The 21,175-nt window shown below is 44.7% G+C and overlaps 1 protein-coding gene across 1 annotated transcript in view; it reads right to left on the bottom strand.

Moving 5' to 3' along the window:
- Nucleotides 1-21,175, bottom strand: part of LOC121278118 (dynein heavy chain 8, axonemal-like) — a 2,067,071-nt gene that overhangs the window by 245,879 nt on the left and 1,800,017 nt on the right. Inside the window, 1 exon segment of the mRNA XM_041188205.1 lies at nucleotides 17,203-17,370. Within this exon segment, the coding sequence (XP_041044139.1) occupies nucleotides 17,203-17,370 (168 nt within the window).

The following is a 21,175-nucleotide window of genomic DNA, read 5'->3' as shown; positions in this document are numbered from 1 at the left end:
GTGTCATGCTATACAGTGCTCAGGCCTATGGTGTGTGATGTTCTGTGATATCCGGTGCTCAGTCCCAGTGTCATGCTATGCAGTGCTCAGATCCATGGTATGTATTGTTCTGTGATATCCAGTGCTCAGTCACAGTGTGTCATGTTATACAGCCAACAGGCTCATGGTACAGTACAGGGAGTTAGGCAGTAGACTGAAAAGCAGGACCTCTCGGGTAGTAATCTTTGGATTACTCACAGTGTCATCTGCTAGTGAGCACAGAAATAGGAGAATAGCGCAGATGAATACGTGGCTTAAAAGTTGGTGCAGGAGGGAGGGTTTTAGATTCCTGGGTCACTGCGACCATTCTTGGGGAAGGAATGTACAAGCGGGATGGTCTACATCTGAACCAGAGCGGGACTAACATCCTTGTGGGGGGGTTTGCTAGTGCTGTTGGAAGGAGTTTAAACTAATTCAACAGGGGGAGGGGACACAGAATGTTAGCAGAATAGGCACACATCATAATACAGTAAAACAATCAAGTTAGAGGGAGCACAGCTGCATTAAGATTTAAGGGAGTAAGGCAAGGCTGGATGGATTCTACTTTAATGCCAGGAGTATTACAGGTAAAACGGATGAGTTAAGAGTGAGGATTGACATGTGGAATTGTGATATAGTAACCACCACAGAGACCTGTTTGAGGGAGGGACAGGATTGGCAGCTTAACATTCCGGGATATAGAATCTTCAGGTGAGACAGGGGAGGGGGTAAAAGAGGAGGAAGCGTTGCATTATTAGTTAAGGAGTCAGTTACTGCAGTAAGGAGAGATGATATCTTGGAAGGGCCATCGAATGAAGCTTTATGGGTAGAGCTAAGGAGTAAAAAAGGGGCAGCCAAGTTGTTAGGTGTTTATTATAGACCCCCAGATAGTCAGTAAGAAATTGAGGAGCAAATATGTGCACAACTTGTGGAGGTGTGTGAAAACAATAACAATAGGGTAGTTATATTAGGTGATTTCAACTTTCCCAACATTAATTGGGATAGATATGGTGTAAAGGGCTTGGATGGAATGGATTTCTTGAAATGTGTACAGGAGAACTTTTTTGGAGTTGTATAGAACCTTGGTGAGCACTGGAGCACTGTGTGCAATTCTGGTCGCCACATTATAGGAAGGATATGATTGCACTGGAGGGGGTGCAGAGGAGATTCACCAGGATGTTGACTGGGATGAAACATTTATGTTATGAAGAGACTTTGGATAGACTTGGGTTGTTTTCGATGGAGCAGAGAAGACTGAGGGGCGACCTTATCGAGGTGTACAAGATTATGAGGGGCATGGACAGGGTGGATAGGGAACAGCTGTTCCCCTTAGTTGAAGGGTCAGTCACAAGGAGACAAAAGTTCAAGGTGAGGGGCAGGAGGTTTAGGGTGGATGTGAGGAAAAACGTTTTTACCCAGAGGGTGGTGACGGTCTGGAATGCGCTGCCTGGGAGGGTGGTGGAGGCGGGTTATCTCACATCCTTTAAAAAGTACCTGGATGAGCACTTGGCACGTCATAACATCCAAGGCTATGGGCCAAGTGCTGGTAAATGAGATTAAGTAGGTAGGTCAGGCGTTTCTCACGTGTCAGTGCAGACTCGATGGGCCGAAGGGCCTCTTCTTCACTGTGTGATTCTGTATGTAATGTTCTATGATATCCAGTGCTCCATCCCAGTGTGTCATGTTATACAGTGCTCAGGCCCATGGTATGTAATGTTGTGTGATATCCAGTGCTCAGTCCCAGTGTGTTATGTTATACAGTGCTCAGACGAATGGTGTGTCATGTGGCTAATTTATGATTCATTCACATTAGCAAAGAGTGATTATCAACATATGGCCCATAGGTTCGCAACGTTCAAAGTTCTTATAATGTTCAATTCAAAATGTTAGGAAGTAGGGATGGGAGGTAAAATTGATTTTCATCAGTTGAACAAAATGGGATCTTAACAGTTTGGTGGCATGTTTGACACTGCAGCAAGTGCTCTTTCTCACTGAAGCTAAGAGGAAGATGATCAGTATAAGATGGGCCACTCATTTGCTATAAGCCCATATCAACTAAAGTGCGAAACTAATTTCACTGCCATTACGTTTGGTATTTAGTTGTACTTATAAAAATTACTTGAATTCTGAGGGCAGCTCTCAATACATGTGCCAACTGTATTAGTGGTAGTGTTTGTACAGAGCACTGGTTGAAATTGCTAACTCACATATTTATCTGAAAAAAGGAAGGATAAATGCAGTAACTTGGGGGCAGAATTTTATAGGGGTCTCACACCGTTGGCTGGAGAGCCAATGAGAGACCTGCATTGCCTCCTCCAGGAAGGCTCACCAGTATTAGGTGCCAATCAGGCAGCTGAGAGGTCACCAGCAGGTCTTCTACGGGATCAAGACCCAGGGTGAGGGAGGTCTCTGATGCTGAGAGCTGCTGGCCAATTCAAGATAGGCAGCGCTTTTGCTCAACAGTGCCACTGGGGATGGGGGAAGGGAAGCTCTGGCATGACACCCACTGGAGGATCGTGGTGCGATCTCTTGGAACTGGGGTTATATTTGGAACTGGGGCGCTGTCCCCAAGAACCAAGGTAGGACTTCTAACCAGCCCAGCTCCAACCCACACTCTGCTCGCAACGCATCGTGGCTCACAAAACACAAGCCCTTCCTTGTCAGGGATAAAAACGCAGCACAAAGTGAGTTTGACAGTGGGATGAAGTTTTGTGAGCCATGATGCATTGTGAGGGTAGTGTGGGTTGGAGCTGGGCTGGTTAGAAGCCCTACCTCGGTTCTTGGGGACAGGACCCCAGTTCCAAATATCGTTCTTATATCCCCAAACCTCACTCCTCACACTCCCACCCACCTTGCGCCCCCTTCCCCCCTCATACCCCCTATGCTCCCCCATACCCCCATTCCCCCTCCGTTTCTCCATACTCCCCAAGCCTGCTCCATGTCCTGTTCTACTCCCATGGCCCCTCTATGCCCCCATGTATGCTCCATAGCGACTCACCCAGTATCCACCATAGCACGACCTCAGCATGTTATTGAAATGGACATTAAATCAACAAACTTCTAACAATCTACTAGAGCTGTCATTCTAACACACTCAAAAGAGCCTGGCATGCATCCCTACACAAAAATCTGGTTCCATAATCTGGGACAAAATTAAATGTCATTTGGAAAAGTATAAGATAACAAGTAAAAGTCAGCACTGATTTGTCTGATATACTTGATTGGGTTCTTTGATGAAGTAAGAGGAAAGAGTTGGTGAGGGTACTGAAATTGATGTCATGTATGTGGACTTTCAACAGACAAAGTACCACATGGTAGACTTGTTTTCAAGAATAAAGCCCCTTGGATTAAAGGGACAGTGGCAGCAAGGATAGAAAATTGGCTAGGAGTAGAAAGTAATGGGGAGCAGTGAACAGTTGGTTTTCAGGTTGGCGAGATGTATAAAGTGTTGTTTCCAAAGGGTCTGTATTATAAGCATTGCTGTTTTTGATATATATTTATGACTGTGGGTGGAATTTTCTGTGCCCACTGGCATTGGGCGTGTTCAGTGGCGTGAGTGGACAATATGGCAAGAAGGCCAAAAATCAGTTTCACAACATTGTGAAATCAGTTTGCGATCGTCCGCTCAGTCCATCGATGGCAGCCATGTTTCCCATCATCAGACGTCTGGAACCTCACTGTAATACATCTGCATATCATTATAAAGCCAGTTTGCCGGAATCATCCTCCCACACTGGATCATCTGGGCAATCAGCGTGATTGCACGCTGACGCATTTCACAACATCATATATAAGGCATGCACTTGGTGGGTTGCACTTTGAGGGGAACTCAGAGGCGAGTGCACTGTAATGTTGCACAGCACTCGTGAGGGTTGCTTGTTGGACTTCAAGTTGAGGCACATTGAGGGGGGAGGCAGTGCTGCCCTGTGGTTGAGGTAACTTTGGGGGGGTGGGGGGGCGGGCAAGGGCTGTCCTGCAGCTGAAGGTAGTGCACAAGCACATGTAGGGTGGGGTGGGGGTGGGGGGGGGGGGGCGGTGGTGAGAGAAACAACCACGCATTAAGGAAACCTTGCATGAAATGACCATCCCTCTGCAGCTGAGACAGTTCAGAGGCAGCCAAAGTGACATGCGTGGAGTTGGACGTCTAGCTTATCTGCCCACTCAAGCAATGCAGAGGCATGAAAGTTCCACCAAGTGCTCCAGAGCTTTTCACCCCTCAGGCACAGACTGCAAACTATTGAGTGTTTTAGTGGCTGCAGAACAGTTGGACGACAGGGCATGTTGTACAATCTCCTTGCTAAAGCTGGCCTTGGAGCAGTCACTGCTGGAGGCGCTCACAGCCCCTTCCAATGTCAGCATCCCGGTTTGGGCCAGTCTCTCGCATGGTTCAAGCTAACAGTGCAGCCTTGCAGTGCAGGTTAGAATACCTGCACCTGAGCTGAGAACACATCATGCAGCCCAATGGGCAGAGCTGCTGCCAGTCGATCAGCGATCAGGTGGAGTGGGGCGGAGGCGGGTGCAGTTTCACAGCCATGCAGCACACTAAACTCTGGCCATCCAAGTGGTGGCCAGCACTCTCCAGGATGTGTTAAGGGGCCTTCAGACTTAACAAGACAGGTTCTTAGAACACCCGAGTTAACTCATGTGTCTCTCTTTTTCATTCGGCAGTAGTGGTACATCAGGAGCATGGAGCCTGGTGAACTAACTGTATGCCTTGTGGTGTATAGAGAGCGAAGACAGCTGAGAAGAACGCAAAGGAGATGCCTGGCTTTGCAGAGGGAGGAGCAGCACCCTCAGGAAGAAGGGGGTCACTAAAGAGCCATAATGAACCGTCGTTGGTTGGCGCCTAGCTAGACACAGCGTCTATAGGCACCGCCTTTCATTCCACAGGTGACCGAGAACCAGTGTCACCGCAGGGTGCAAATGTCTAGGGAACTGGTCAGTCAGATCTGCCAGCTGCTGCAGAATTTGGCGCCATGGGGACATGGAGGGCATCCATTGCCAGTGACCATGAAAGTGACTGTGGTGCTCAATTTCTACACCAGTGGCTCCTTTCATGGCTCCACAGGTGACCTCTGTGGGATATCACAAGCCTCCGCCCACTAATGCATCCATGAGGTCACAGATGCCATCTTCACGAAGGCACACAACTTTGTGCATTTCACCCAGGACCAGGAAAGCCTGGATGCAAGGTTGATTGGATTTGCCCAGATCTCTGGTTTCCCACAGGTACAGGGTGCTATCGACTGCACTCACGTGGCGCTCAGATCTCTGTTGCAATAAGCGGTCAACTATGTCAACCACAAGGTTGACATTCGCTGAATGTGCAGTTGGTGTGCAACCACCACAAACACATCCTGCAGGTCTGTGCACATCCTCAGTCAGTCACAGATCCCTGATGTCTTCCAGGGCCCACAGAGACTGCAGGGTTGTCTCCTTGAGGATAAGAACTACCTGCAGAGGATGTGGCTGATGACACCTGTGTGGCGGCCTCAGACTGCAGCAGAGCGATGGTATAATGAGGCTCATGCTGCAGCTCACAACTTGGTGGAACAAACCACCAGGATGCTGAAAATGGGGTTCCAGTGTCTGGACTGGTCTTGTGGAGCCCTCAGAGCCGCTAGATTTGTGGAGGATGACGACAACGTGCAGTGAGGGGACACCATAAGATCCTCACATTTCACCTAGGAACGTTTGACCCCAGTCTGGCAGTGTGCATATCCTGTGTGATAATGCTCCTGTCATGCAGACGCAGTGGAGGCCCTAATAGTCACTCGACTGCAGGAGGATGATGACAACATGCAGTGCAGACACTCCTTAGATCTTCACATAACCTCGGAGAATGTTTGACTCCTGTCTGGCAAAGGGCAGCTCACTTGTGCTCTGTGAAGTCACAGCGAGTGAGATCCCTGTGGATGTGTGATGGTTTGTGAGCGTGTGAGTTGAGAGTGATGAGAAGGGTGACTTACTCTGGCAGAAAGGAGATCATTCAACCCCTTGTGGCACTGGGTGGCTGTCCTCTTTTGCAGGGCGTTGGCGCTGACCACTGCTGTCACCCCCTCCCAAGCTGGATTGGTGATGTTGCTGCTCCTCCTAAGGCCAGAGCGGGGGTAGAGGCGGCAAGTCTCCACTGCATCCAAAAGGTGCTCAAGGGATATGCCATTAAACCTGGGGGCTGCAGTCTTTTCACCTTTTGGAGCCTTGTCTTCCATGCGGCAGTCTTGGGCTAGAAGCACTGAGAGGAGAGCATGTGGCTGCACTTTAAATATGGCTCTTGGTGTGATGAAGCGGTAAGGTGATGGTGTGGCGGGCGACTGAGAGCCCACCCACCATCAAAATGGCGTGTTTCCCAGGAATGCATAATTAATGAGGTGGGATTTGGACGATATGGCGTGAGAAGCCACCATTGCAGCCGACGGGTAAGACATAGATTTTCTCACCCATTACCGCAATTAGTGAAAATCTGGGATGATTCCACCTTTTGACTTAGATACACAGAGCATAATTCTAAAGTTTGTAGATGACATGAAACTCAGAAAATTAGGAGAATAGCAACAGACTCTATGAGAACAGAGACAAACTGGCAAAATGGATAAACACATGGCAGATGAAACTGAACTCAGAGAAGCACAAAGTGATACATTTTAGTAGAAAGAATGAGGAGAAGCGATACAAATCAAACAGTACAATTTTAAAAGGCAAGTAGGAACAGAGACCTGACAGTGTATATGGGCTCATCTTTGAAGGTAGCAGGACAATTGAGAAGGCAGGTAATAAAGTGTACATTCAATTCTGGGCATCATATTTTAGGAAGGATATCTTGGAAAGGGTGCAGGAGAGATTTATTACAAAGATAAACAGTTAAGTGGGGAGACTGGAGAAGGTTGCTGTCCTTAGAGCAGTGATCATGAATGGTTTTCAGACAGTAAATGAGAAGAAACTGTTTCCAGTGTGCACAGATTTAACGTGATTGGCAAAATAACCAGACTTGGCACGAGTAAGCTTTTTTTTACCATTATGGCCTAGACGCTCATCCCTGAGGCGGGAGACAAAGCCAGAAAAATTCACAGCTTGGCCCACCCACCTGAGGAGTGAGTGCCTGGGGGAGCAGGTGCAGTTTGCAGTCTGGCCAGCTGACCTGGACAAAAGTTTGGAGGCAGCCACAGGAGCTCCCCGGTGCAGAGGTGAGTCGTTTAAAAGGACCGCCTTGTTGCAGTGGGACTTTGCCCCAGTTAAAACAAAAACACAAAAACCCTCCTGCCCTTACCCTCTAAACAATTGCCATGCTCATCAATGCCACACATGCCCCCCAGCCACCTCTATGGCCCCTCATGCTCCCCATGCCAATCTCTGTCCTTCCACCCATCCCCCATGGCCCCTCATGCACCCACCCCATGCCAAGCTAATGCTCTTACATGCTCATTGACTCACTATACACAGTATAGAACCAGTAAACCCTATCGTGACAGTAGGGTGTAATAAAGAAAGTAATTTGTGCATAACTTGCTATGTTGGAAAAAAAAGGTCATTGTGCTACAAGCCAATAAAAGTGTCAATCATCCAGACTCCTTAACATGTTAAGAATAAAAAACATAAGCTGTTGAAGCCACTTAACATTGTGTAAATAAGCATTGTGAAATTGACAGCAGTGATCAGAGGGCCTGAGCTGTCAATCAAGCAATCTTTTCTCTGTGGTGCAGCTTTTTAAGAAGTGTAATGGATGTCCAGACTCCCAGCCAAGTCATATGCTATTGACACTTAAAAGGTCTCAATCATTGACACTTTTATTGGCTGTAGTGAAATGGGTTTTTTTCAGAAAGTTATGAATTTTTAAAAGCTTTTTTTACACCTTCTACTGTCAATATAGGGTTCATTGGTTTTATACAGTGTGTTTTTTTCTTTTATGGGATGAAGGCATCCCTGGCCAGACCAGCATTTATTACCCATCTCTATTTGCCCTTGAGAAGGTGGTGGTGAGCTGCCTCCTTGAACTGCTGTGGTCCATCTGACCCACAGTGCTGTTAGGGAGGGAGTTCTTGGATTTTGACCCAGCGACAGTGAAGGAATGGCGATATATTTCCAAGTCAGGATGGTGAGTGACTTGGAGGGGAATTTCCAGGTGGTGGTGTTCTCATCTATTTGCTGCCCTTCCTAGATGGTCGGGGTCATGGGTTTGGAAGGTGCTGCCTAAGGAGCCTTGGTGAGTTCCTGAAGTGCATCTTGTAGATGTTACACACTGCTGCTACTGTGCGTTGGTGTTAGAGGGAGTGAATGTTTGTGGATGGGGTGCCAATCAAGCGGCTGCTTTGTCCTGGATGGTGTCAAGCTTCTTGAGTATTGTGGGAGCTGCACTCACCCAGGCAAGTTGGGAGTATTCCATCACACCCCTGATTTGTGCCTCGTAGGTGATGGACAGGCTTTAGGGAGTCAGGAGGTGGATTACTCATCGCAGGATTCCTAGTCCCTGACCTGCTTTTGCAGCCATGGGGATGGCATAGTGGTATTGTCACTGGACAAGTAATCCAGAGACCCAGGGTAATTCTCTGGGACCTGGGTTCAAACCCCGGCACAGCAGATGGTGGGAGTTGAATTTAATAAAAATCTGGAATTAAAAGTCCAATGATGACCAATGAAACCATTGTTCATTGTTGTAAAAACTCATGTGGTTCACTAATGTCCTTACCTGGTCTGCCCTACATTGAACATCAAGGTCATTCCTGGCACTTATGTGGTGTGAATGTTACTTTCCACTTGTCAGCCTGGGTATTGTCCAGGTCTTGCTACATTTGGACCTGGACTGGTTCAGTATCCGAAGAATCACAAATGGTGCCGAACATTGTGTGAACATCCCCACTTCTGATCTTATGATGGAAGGAAGGTCATTGATGAAGCAGCTGAAGATGGTTGGGCCTAGGACATTATCCTGAGGAACTCCTGCAGTGATGTCCTGGAGCTGACATACTGACTCCAACAACCACAACCATCTTCCTTTGTGCTAGATATGATTCCAAACAGCAGAGTTTTCCCCTCTGATTCCCATTGACTCCAGTTTTGCTAGGATTCCCTGATGCCACACGGTCAAATGTGGCCTTGATGTCAAGGGCAGTCACTCTCACCTCGTCTCGGGAGTTCAGTTCTTTTGTCCATGTTTGAACCAAGGCTGTAATGAGGTCAGGAGCTGAGTGGCCCTGGTGGAACCCAAACTGGGCGTCAGTGAGCAGGTTATTGCTAAGCAAGTGCCGCTTGATAACACTGTTGATGACGCTTTCCATTACTTTACTGATGATCGAGAGCAGACTGTTGGGGCAGTAATTGGCCAGGTTGGATTTGTCTTGCTTTTTGTGTACAGGACATACCTGGGCAAGTTTCCACATGGCTGGGTAGATGCTAGTGTTGTAGCTGTACTGGAACCGTTTGGCTAGGGGCACACAAGTTCTGGAGCATAAGTCTTCAGTACTATTGTCAGGGCCCATAGCCTTTGCAGTATCCAGTGCCTTCGGCTGCTTCTTGATATCACAAAGAGTGAATTAAATTGGCTGAAGTCTGGCATCTGTAATGCTGGGGATCTCCAGAGGCGGCCAAGTTGGATCATCCACTCAGCACTTGTGGCTGAAGATTGTTGCAAATGCTTCAGCCTTATCTTTTGCAATGATGTGCTGGGCTCCCCCATCATGAAGGATGGGATATTTGTGGAGCCTCCTCCTCCAGTGAGTTGTATAATTGTCCACCACCATTCACCACTTGCTGTGACAGGACTGCAGAGCTTAGATCTGACCCGTTGGTTGTGGGATCACTTAGTTCTGTCTATCACTTACTGCTTATGCTGTTTGGCACGCAAGTAGTCCTGTGTCATCAGGTTGACACCTCATTTTTAGGTATGCCTGGTGCTGCTCCTGGCATGCTCTCCTGCACTCTTCATTGAACCAGGGTTGATCGCCTGGCTTGATGGTGATGGTACAGTGGAGGATATGCCAGGCCATGAGGTTACAGCCTGTGGTTGAGCACAATTCTGCTGTTGCTGATGGCCCACAACACCTCATGGATGCCCACTCTTGAGTTGCTAGATCTGTTCAAAATCTATCCCATTTAGCACGGTGGTAGTGCCACATGACACAATGGAGGGTATCCTCAATGTGAAGGCGGGACTTGGTCTCCACAAAGACTGTGCAGTGGTCACTCCTACCGATACTGTCATGGACAGATGCATCTGGGGCAGGCAGGTTGGTGAGGACGAGGTCAAGAATGCTTTTCCCTCTTGTTGGTTCCCTCATCACCTGCTGCAGACCCAGTCTAGCAGCTATGTAATATAGGACTCAGCCAGTTCAGTCAATAGTGGTGCTACCGAGCCACTCTTGGTGATGGACATTGAAGTCCCCCACCCAGAGTACAATTTGCTTCCTTGCAGCCAACAGTGCCTCCTCCAAGTGGTGTTCAACATGGAGGAACACTGATTCATCAGCTGAGGGAAGGCACTACGTAGTAATCAGCAGGAGGTTTCCTTTCCCAACCTAAAAACAAATTCTCCCTCTCTCTCTCTGCTCTATCAAAATTCATAATTATTATGCCATCATGATGTGTAGAACTATAAAGATCATTGACCACACACTATCTGGGGAAAGGTGACAGCTTAAAATCAGCTATAAATATAGTCCCATGTCGCAAGAATCCGAGGGAGCAAATTTTCACTTGTGAACGATCTGCAGACTGATTAGGATGTTCAGCTGATGTCACTAGTGAGTGACTTGGATAGTTGAGTTTCATGTAAATTTCTTGAGCAAGTTGCTGTCAAGTTTGAAATGTTTGTTGACAGCTTTCTGCTTTGAAGGACAAGTCCGAAGCCTATTTAAAATGTGTTTTCACCACTAAACCAAAATGTTCTGTCACTCAGAAGGAATTTTTAATATGACTTTTCAATTCTCGGTCAGATATAGCACTTGCAATGGCTCCCAATGTATTAGTATGGATGTCCTGGAGGAACAGGTCCAAAAGGCTTTATGAAAACCAGTGTGTTCAGGGCAAACACATCTGCAGTAATTGTCAGCAGCTTGAGGAGCTTCAGGTCAGAGTCATTGAGCTGGAGGTTAAGTTGCAGACAATGCTATGCATCAGGAAAGGGGAAATTTACCTGGATCCTTTGTTCCAGGAGGCAGTCACACCCCTTAGGCTAGGAAGATCTTTAGAGTTGGTCACAGGTCAGGGACAGGAGGGTGTGACAGTGAGTCAGGCAGGTAAGGGGCTCTAGCAGGTAATGATGGAGGAGCCTCAGCTCCTGACTTTGTCCAACAGGTACGAGGTGCTTACTACCTGGGTGGATGAGTGGACTGACTCTGGCACCCTGGTAAAGGATGCCATTCAAGTGGGGAAGTGAAGAGGGATGTGGTAGTGATAGGAGACAGTATTGTCAGTGCGGTACTGGTTCTCTGCAGCCATGACTGGGAGCTCCGAAGGTTGTGCTGCTTGCCAGGGTTAAGGACATCTTGCAAGGAATGTGGAGTGCAAGGGGGAGGATCCAGTTGTTGTGGTCCACATGTGAACCATTAACATAGGTAGAAACAGGAACTCAAGAGAACTTGAGGAGTTAGGGTCCAAATCAAAATGCAGAACATCAAAGGTTTCTTCAAACAATCTCTAGTTGTTACTTGAGCCATGCTTCAATTGGCCTAGGGTCAAGCAGATTAGAGAATTAAACACGTAGCTCAAAGAGTGGTGTGGAAAGAAGTAGTTTTGATTCACGGAACACTAACATCAATACTCAGGGAAGAATGAGCTCTTCTGTTGGGATGGGTAATGCTTGAACCAAGCTGGGACCAGTGTCTTGGCCAATCACATAACTTGTGTTGTGGACAGGGCTTTAAACTAAGGGGGATTGCAGTGGGGGGTGGTTGGGAGGGGGGTGGGGGCGGGGGTGGTGGAGCGGGGTGGGTGTTGGTGGGTGGCGGTGCAAGGAGTGGGGAAAGGGAGATTTAGAAGCCCAAAGAGAAAGGTTGAAGCATTGGAGCAGTATAACAATATGGGTAAAGACAAGCAGAATGGGACAGGAAGGGACAGGAGGGACAGAGTTTAACAAAAATTATACATCAGTGAATAAGTTCATTGCAGGGAATAGAAGTAAAATAATGAAATTAAAAGTTCTTTATCTGAATGCATGAAGAATCTGCAATAAGATAGATGAACTAATGGCATATAGAGGTAAATGATTTAAATCTAATCACCATTACAGGGGCATGGTTACAAGGTGATTAAGGTTGGGAAATAGATATTCCAGGGTACACAATATTTCAGGAATTCAGACAGAATGGCAAAGGAGGAGGGGTAACCCTGATAGTAAAGGATGACACAAGGACAATAGTGAGAAAGGATCTGGACTCAGAAGATCATGAAGTAGAATAAGCATGGGTAAAAATTAGGAACAGCAAGAGTCAGAAAACACTGGTGGGGGTAGATTATAGGCTCTCTAAGAGTAGTTATACCATTGGACAGAGCATGTTATGACTGATCCCCTGGGCGAGGTCTCCCAATTTATTATGATCCCGGATGAGATATCCCAAATTGTTATGCTCTGGGGTGAGGAGGGCTGAATTAGCTCCCCTTCTTTATTCAACACCCTCGGTTGGTTGCTAGAAGGTTAAATTAAAAAGGATACCTTCCTTCATGGATGCCTTTTCTCAGTCCAAATGGATTTATATTTTAAAAGGAGCCAATTTAACCAGGCTTTCTTGAGTCAAAGAAAGAGTGAGCTTTTTAGTTACTAAAATGTGAGAAAAAAATAATAAAAACACAACACAAATACACAGATTAGAAATGAGAGTGAGTCAAGAAATAAAGGTTAAATAAGGTATTCAAATCAGTATTTGGCTTGTCCGTGAGGAGTAGATGGTGAAATGCTGTGGCTGTTAAGTTGGATGATTCCGATAGTGCTGACTTTGGGTAGTTGAGCAGTTGGTTTGGAGATTCTTGGCTCTGCAGATCAGCTGAAAGGAGGTGTCCTGTTTCCTTTTTGACTGTAGCTTTGCTGACTTGTGTCTTGCTTCCAGCAATCAGGGAGAGATTTTTTTTACCTACAAGCGCAGGGATACCTCGTTGATGTTCTTCAGCTGTGACACCCTCACACATAGGCCTGGAATACCAAAAACTCACACATAGAATGAGGGTTGCAGTTGCCTTTTTATCCCCTTTTCTTGTGCTTTCCTGAAAGGGAACAACATATCTTTCGCCCAGATCTGCTTTCTTTTCAACTCACATCATTTCCACAGTCTGGGACCACATTCTATAACTCACAGGAGATGGTGTTTGCTAAAACAGTAATTAGCCTTCATTATCTCCACAACCACATGAGATTACAGCTCAGTTTTTGCATTGCATACTTTCCTTTGAAGTGCCTCTGTCTGAAGTAGGCATTGTCACCTTTTTAGATGCAACATTCCATTCTCTGTCAAGTGTAATCCACATTGGAATTTTCCAGCAAGTGGTTACTTTACAGTTTGGCCAGCTTTTGCTTGCATGTCCTTTCTTTTAAAAACACGTCTTACTTAAAAGTTCAATACGTCTGTAAATAATTCGGCTATGATTCGCTGTCATCAAAGGCATTACACAAGAAGTTATTGGAGCTTGTAACAAAAGGCAATGTAATATTTGTGGGGCACTTTAATCCTCATGTAGACTGGATCAATCAAATTGGCCAGTCAGCCTAACCTCAGTGGTGGGAAAGTTACTAGAAAGATCTCTGAGGGACAGAATATATCTGCACTTGGAGAGACATGAATTAATCAGGGATAGTCAGCATGGATTTGTTAAGGGAAGGTCGTGTTTGACAAATTTAATCACATTTTTTGAGGAGGTAACCAGGAATGTTGATGAGGGTAATGGATTTGATGTGGTCTACATGGACTTTAGCAAGGCTTTTGATAAGGCCCCTCATGGCAGGGTGGTCAAGAAAGTAAGAGCTCATGGAATCCAAGGCAAAGTGGCATGTTGGATCCAAAATTGGCTGAGAGGCAGGAAGCAGAGGGTGATGGTAGAGGGATGTTTCTGTGACTGGAATTCTGTTTCCAGTGGTGTTCCGCAGGGCTCGGTGCTGGGGCCCTTGCTGTTTGCAGTGTACATAAGTGAATTGGACTTAAATGTAGGGGGTATGATCAAGAAGTTTGTCTGTGACACGAAAATTGGTAGGGTAATAAATAGTGAGGAGGATAGTTGTAAACTGTAGTAGGGTATCAATGGACTGGTCAGGTGGGCAAAGCAGTGGCAAATGGAATTCAACCCATTAAAGTGTGAGACAATGCACTTGGGGAAGGCTAACAAGACAAGAGATTACATTATGAATGGTAGGGCCCTGAAAAGTACTGAAGACCAGAGGGACCTTGGTGCGCATATCCACAAATCCCTGTGGAAAGCAGGACAGGTCGATAAGGTGGTTAAGAATGCATATGGGATACTTGCCTTTATTAGCTGAGGCACAGAATACAAGAGCAGGGAGGCTATGCTGGAACTGTACAAAATGTGGTTAGGCCACAACTGGTGTACTGCGTGCAGTTCTGATCACCACATTACAGGAAGGATGTGAATGCACTGGAGATGGTGCACAGGCGATTTACCAGGATGCTGCCTGGGCTGGAGGGTCAGAGCTATGAGGAAAGATTGGATAGGCTGGGGTTGTTTCCCTTGGAGCAGCGAACGTTGAGAGGGGGCCTGCTGGAGGTATATAAGGTTATGAGGGGCATAGATAGGGTGGATAGGATGGCACTTTTTCCATTAGTAGAGGTGACAATAACCAGGGGGCATGGATTTAAGATAAGAGTTAGAAGGCTAAGAGGGGAGTTGAGGAGAAATCTTGGTGGTGGGAGTCTGGAACTCATTACCTGAAAGGATGGTTGAGTCAGAAACTCTCATAAAATTTAAGAAGTATTTAGATATTCACTTGAGTTGCCATAGCCTCCAGGGCTATGGGCCAAGTGCTTGAAAATGGGATTAGTATTGTCATATCTTTGTTGATCGGCATGGACAAGATGGGCCAAATGGCCTCCTTCTGTGCTGTAAACATCTATGAGTCTGTGATCTGGAAGATGAGTTAGTGGAATGTTTTTGTGATGGTTTCTTGGGGCAAAATGTTGTGGAACAACTAGGGATAAAGCTATCTTAGATCTAGAATTGTTTAATGAGGAGGGTTAATCATGTCATTGTAAAAGATCCACTGGGAAATAGTGACCATAATACCATTGAATTCCAGGTTAAATTTGAAAGTGACAGATTCTAATCACAAATAAAAATCTTAAACTTAAATTAGGGAAATTAATATCAGCAGAGGTAAAGTATTGGAGAAACTTAGGGCCTAAAATGTGGCAAATCCCCAGGACCTGATGGTCTATACCTGAGCGTTCTAAAAGAGATAGCTGCAGAGGTAGTGGATGCACTGGCTGTGATTTTCCAGACTTCATTGGATTTAGGAACGGTCCCATCAGATTTGAATTTGGCAAATGTTCCTCTGCTTTTCAAGAAAGGAGGGAGAGAGAAAACAGGGCACTACAGACCAGTTAACCTAACATCAGTTGTAGGGGATATGCTGGAATCTATTATTAAGGAAGTGTTAACAATGCACTTAGAAAAGCACAGAGCGATTAGAACAAGTCAACATAGTTTTATTAAAGGGAATTCCTGTTTAACAAGTTCATTGGAATTTTTTGAGGATGTAACTAGTCAGGTAACTAAAGGGGAACTAGTAGATGTAGTATACCTGGATTTCTAAAAGGCACTTTAGTAAGTGACACCTTAGTAGATGTCACACAAAAAGTTAATAGACAAGATAAGTGTGCATGGAATTGGATGTAATATATTAGCATGGATGGAAGACTGTTTGAGAGATAGAAAGCAGAGTAGGCAAAAATGGGACATTTTCAAGTTGGCAGGTATAGAATAGTAGATTGCCACAAGGGTCAGTGCTGGGGCCTCAGCTATTTACAATCTATATTAATGACTAAGATGAAGAGACAGAGAATAATTTATCTAAGTTTGCTGATGATATCAAGCTAGGGTAGAAAAGTAAGCTGTGGGGAGAACACAAAGAGGCTGCAAAGCGATATAGCCAGGTTAAGCGAGTGAGCAACTTATAACGTAGGGAAGTGTGAAATTATTCACTTTGGTTGAAAGAATAAAAAATCTGCATGTTTTTTGAAAGGTGAGAAACTTGTAAGTGTTGATGTTCAAAGAGACTTTGGGGTACTTATACAAGGAACACAGAAAGTTAGCATACAGATACGGCAAGCAATTAGGGAGGAAAATGGCACATTGGCTTTTATTGCAAGGGGATTGGAGTACAAGAAAATAGAAGTCTTGCTACAGTTGTACAAGGTTTTAGGGAGATCACATCTAGAATACTGTGTGCAGTTTTGGTCTCCACATTTAAGAAAATACATGCTTGCATTGGCGGTGGTACGGTGAAGGTCTCTGGCATGAGAGGGTTGTCCTACGATGAGAGGTTAAGTAAGTTAGGTCTACTTTCTCTGAACTTTAGAAGAATTAGAGGCTATTTCATTGAAATGTACCAAATCCTGAGGGGATTTGATAGGGTAGACGCTGAGAGACTCTTTATACAGGTCGGGGAGTCTAAAATGTGGACCACCGTCTCAGAATAAGGGGCCAATCATTTAGGACTGAGATGAGGAGAAATTGCTTCACTCAAGGGGTTGTGAATCTTTGGAATTCTCTATCCCAAAGGGTTGTGGATGCTACGTTGTTGAATACATTTAAGGTTGAAATAGACAGATTTTTGGTCTCTCAGGGAATCAAGGGATTTGGGAAGTGGGCAGGAAAATGGACCTGATGTCCAAGATCAGCAATCTTCATACTGAAAGGAGGAGCAGGTTCGACAAGCCATATGGTCAACTCCTGCTCCTGTTTCTTGTGTTCATCCTTAAGATCGTAGAAGGTAACCAGACATATACCACAGCCGACCTAGTGGAAGAAAATATGCATGGTAGAAGCATCATCCTCAAACGAGTTCATCTTATTTGTACAGCAAAGACAGGGATGAGACTTGCTATTTCTTTTTAATCAGGATGATGCCTTGCCACAGAACACTTCAAATATCACATTCCTATGAATGAAATAACTGTCAGGAATCATCTCTCACCATTCAACACTTACTGTTCACTTGGCAAAACATCACAGTATTGTAATAAATGGAGTCACCTTCAAAGATTCCCCCCAGGATGGCTTGACACAGGGTCTTTCAGGGTCCATAGTGACTGCATCCATTTTCTTTTGGAAGAGAACCAGCACACAGTCGAGAATCCTCATAATCAGGTGAGGTGGTTTGGCTAATTTACGCACAGTGGAAATATCAGCAGGTTTGATTGTCTGGAAAGAGAAAGATAACCTGTTCATGTGATCTTAGTAAATGCAGGCTGTCCTTCATTAAATTATTTAATTGCTGCCCAGCACAAACTGGCATCCAATCATTTTCAAGGTGTCAGAAAAGATCTTTGGGCCTGGAGATGCCGTATTACAGTTGCGTGGTATTTCAGGAGTATGTAGCTGTGGATCTGAAGTAACAACCTTCACTGTTTCAAGTGGACTCATTCTGGGATGCATGGGCAGCTTACGATTAGTGATGTTGCAAAGCACCATAATAGATAAAAGGGGAGGGAATTTGAAAGAGATTTTCAATGTAAAATGAAAAACAAAGTGGGGGGGGTGTGGTGGTGGTGCTTTTTATTCACAGGAGTTGCTCAATTTATCAAGTGAAAAACGCTTATCAAAGACCCTTCTGTGCCATAATAACTCTCTAGCAGATATCTATCAGCCCCTGGGTTGTAGACTGCGAAATAAGTATCAGGGAAAATCACCGGAGCCATGGTTCCCTGAAGCAATTTTACCAGTAGCTGGACAGGATGCAAAATGGCTGCAAGTTTCAAGGAACTGATCAGCCAATTAGCATAATTAAGGGCCAATTGGGATTATTTTACATAGCCATCAGCATTTTTCATACAGTGAGGTGAACATCTCCACCTTGTGGGAAGGCCACCAGATAAATGGAGGTGGCCAGGAGGTTATTGTAGCTGGAGGGCGAAGGTAGCTCCTCCAGCCCCAACAATTTCCCTGGAAGGGTTTCCCTTCCGACACTCGGCCCCTGAATTTTTTTATTTTGCTTTAAACTTACTTGGCCTAGCACATGAAGCCTCATGCATGCCTTAGCAATGACCACCTCCCTTGGATCCAATTCCTTTTGGAAGAGCGGCTGGCCCTCTGAACAAACAGGCAGTATTGGGAGCCTGCCCGCCACCCTTAATTGGATGATGGACCCACAGATAAGTATTATGTCTTCTGGTTCCCATTAGTTAGATATAATCACACTTCAGACTCAAAATACTGGAGCTTCATTGTGTGTATTTCTTTCTGTTCTCCATGTGGCAGGTGGACTGATACATTGTTACCCAGAGCATGACAGCTGTACTGCGGTGAAATGTGGCACCCTAGATATATATTCAGATAATAATTAGTTCCTAGTTCTTTAGGAATAATATAATAATACAATAGACATCACTCTTACATAAAAAATATATATAATGCCTCTATGTCAATGTAACTGTTCCAATCATTTTTCTAAGTTAAAGAAGAATAACAATCGACTTTTATAATTAAACTCAACACCTTAGGTGTTTTTTATAGCTTGTTTCCTTTTCTAAAATTATTATTCATGATATCGCTTAGGTGGTAGGATGTTGTGCCTCCACCTTGTGGATTTGTCATTCATCACTTTCAGTGATAAGTTGACACATTGCACAGGCGATGTTGTGCATGTTGCTCCGGATGTTGTAGCAGTTGTTCTTAATGTTGTGAATGTTGTATCACTTGCAGGTGATATTGTTGATGTTGCACAGCTTGTTAGTGATGCTGCTGATATTGCCTTGCAGATTAGTGATGTGTTGCTGAGATGATTGTTGTAGCTCTCAAAAATCTTTCACCCTTTCAGATAACAGAGAACTTTGAATAATACACTGCAACTATGAGATACCATTCTTGATTGTGTGTGAATAAATTGGCTTTCACAGTATGCCATGGTCTGGGTTATACTTCCATAGCCATCATCTCCTCTTTCTGCTGTGTACTTTTGTATTTCTGTCATATATTGCATGTAAACACCATTCTTTCAATGTCTTTGTAGATGCCTATCCAGTGCACAGCTGATATGGCTCTGAGCTTACACTTCTCCATTCTCATGTGGCCTTTATGTATCTTCTGGTGGAGTTCTTCCTGTGTCATTCTGGGTATGATGATTCTGGGTCTGGCTAGCAGAACACCATCTACTAATAAGACAATAAGACCATAAGGTGCAGGAACAGAAGTAGGCCATTCGGCCCATCGAGTCTGCTCCGCCATTTAATGAGGTCATGGCTGATCTGATAACTCTCAACTCCACTTTCCTGCCTTTTCCTCATAATCCTTGATTCCCTCACTGATTAAAAATGTGTCTTTCTCAGCCTTGAATATAATTAATAACCCAGCTTCTACAGCCCTTTGCAGTAAAGAATTCCATAGATTAACTACCCTCCAAGAGAAGAAATTCCTCCTCATCTCTGTTTTGAATGGGCGACCCCTTACTCTGAGATAATGCCCTATTGGTCCTAGTCTCCCCCACAAGGGGAAACAACCTCTCAGCATCTACCCTGTCAAGCCCCAAAGAATCATATATATTTCAAAAAGGTTGCCTCTCATTCTTCTAAACTCTAATGAGTACAGACCCAACCCACTCAATCTCTCCTCATAAGAAAATCCCTCCATACCCAGGATCAACCTAATGAACCTTCTCTGGACTGCTTCCAACATCAATATATCTTTCCATAGATATGAGAACCAAAATTGTTCACAGTATTCTAGGTGTGGTCTAACTGGTGCCTTGTATAGTTTTAGCAAGACTTCCCTATTTTTAATACTCCATTTCCTTTGAAATAAAGGCCAACATTCCATTTGCCTTCCCTATTATGTGTTGAGCTTTTTGGGAGTCATGAACAAGGAATCCCAAATCCCTCTGTGCTGCAGCCTTCTGCAGTCTTTCTCCACTTAAATAATATTCAGCTCCTCTATTCTTCCTGCCAAGGTGCATAACCTCACATTTTCCCACATTATATTCCATCTGCCGCTTTTTTCCCACTTACTTAACCTGTCTATATCCCTCTGTAGACTCCTTGTGTCATTTTCACCATTTGCCTTCCTACCCATTTTTGTCTCATCCGCAAATTTGGTGATAGTACATTCACTTCCCTCATCTAAGTTATTAATATATATTGCTGATTATTGAGGCCCCAGCACTGATCCCTCTGGCATTTCACTAATTACAGGTTGCCATCCTGAAAATGCTCCCCTTATCCCAACTCTCTGTCTTCTATTAGTTAGCCAATCTTCTATCCATGCTAATGTACTACCCTCAACACCAATGGCTCTTATCTTATTAAGTAGCCTTACGTGTGGTGCCTTATTGAACGCCTTTTGGAAATCCAGATATATTACATCTACTGGTTCCCCTTTATCTATCCTGCTTGTTACCTCCTCCAAGAATTATAATAAATTTTCCAGGCATGATTTCCCCTTCATGAAGCCATGCTGACTCTGCTCGATTAGATTGTGTAATTCTAAATGCTCTGCTATTACATCCTTTATAATAGACAGTAACATTTTCCCAGTGATGGATGTTAAACTAACTGGCCTATAATTACCTGTTTTTTGTCTCCCTTTTTGATTAAGGGTGTTATATTAACAGTTTTCCAGTCCTCTGGGACTTCTCCAGAATCGAAGGATTCTTGGAAGATTACTACCTTTGCATCCACTATCCCTGTAGCGTATCTCTGTATCTCTAGTATTTTTTTCTAGTGATAGTTACTGTATTTATTTCCTCCCCCTCATTTGCCCTTTGATTATTTAATATTGGAATGCTATTAATGCGTTCTACTGTGATGACTGAAGCAAAATATTTATTTAACTTCTCTGCCGTTTCCTGGTTCCCAGCCTCATTCTTTAAGGGATCTATGTTCACTTTGGTCTCTGACTTCCTTTTTTATATATTTAAAGGAGCTCTTACTATCCATTTTTATATTACTTGCTAGTTTACCCTCAAAGTTTATTTTCCCCCTCTTCATTATTTTTTTTGGTCATCTTTTGTTGGTTT

Source organism: Carcharodon carcharias, chromosome 5 (genome assembly GCF_017639515.1).
Source record: "Carcharodon carcharias isolate sCarCar2 chromosome 5, sCarCar2.pri, whole genome shotgun sequence".
In the NCBI taxonomy this organism is placed as follows: domain Eukaryota; kingdom Metazoa; phylum Chordata; class Chondrichthyes; order Lamniformes; family Lamnidae; genus Carcharodon; species Carcharodon carcharias.
This window is presented reverse-complemented; position numbering and strand designations above follow the sequence as displayed.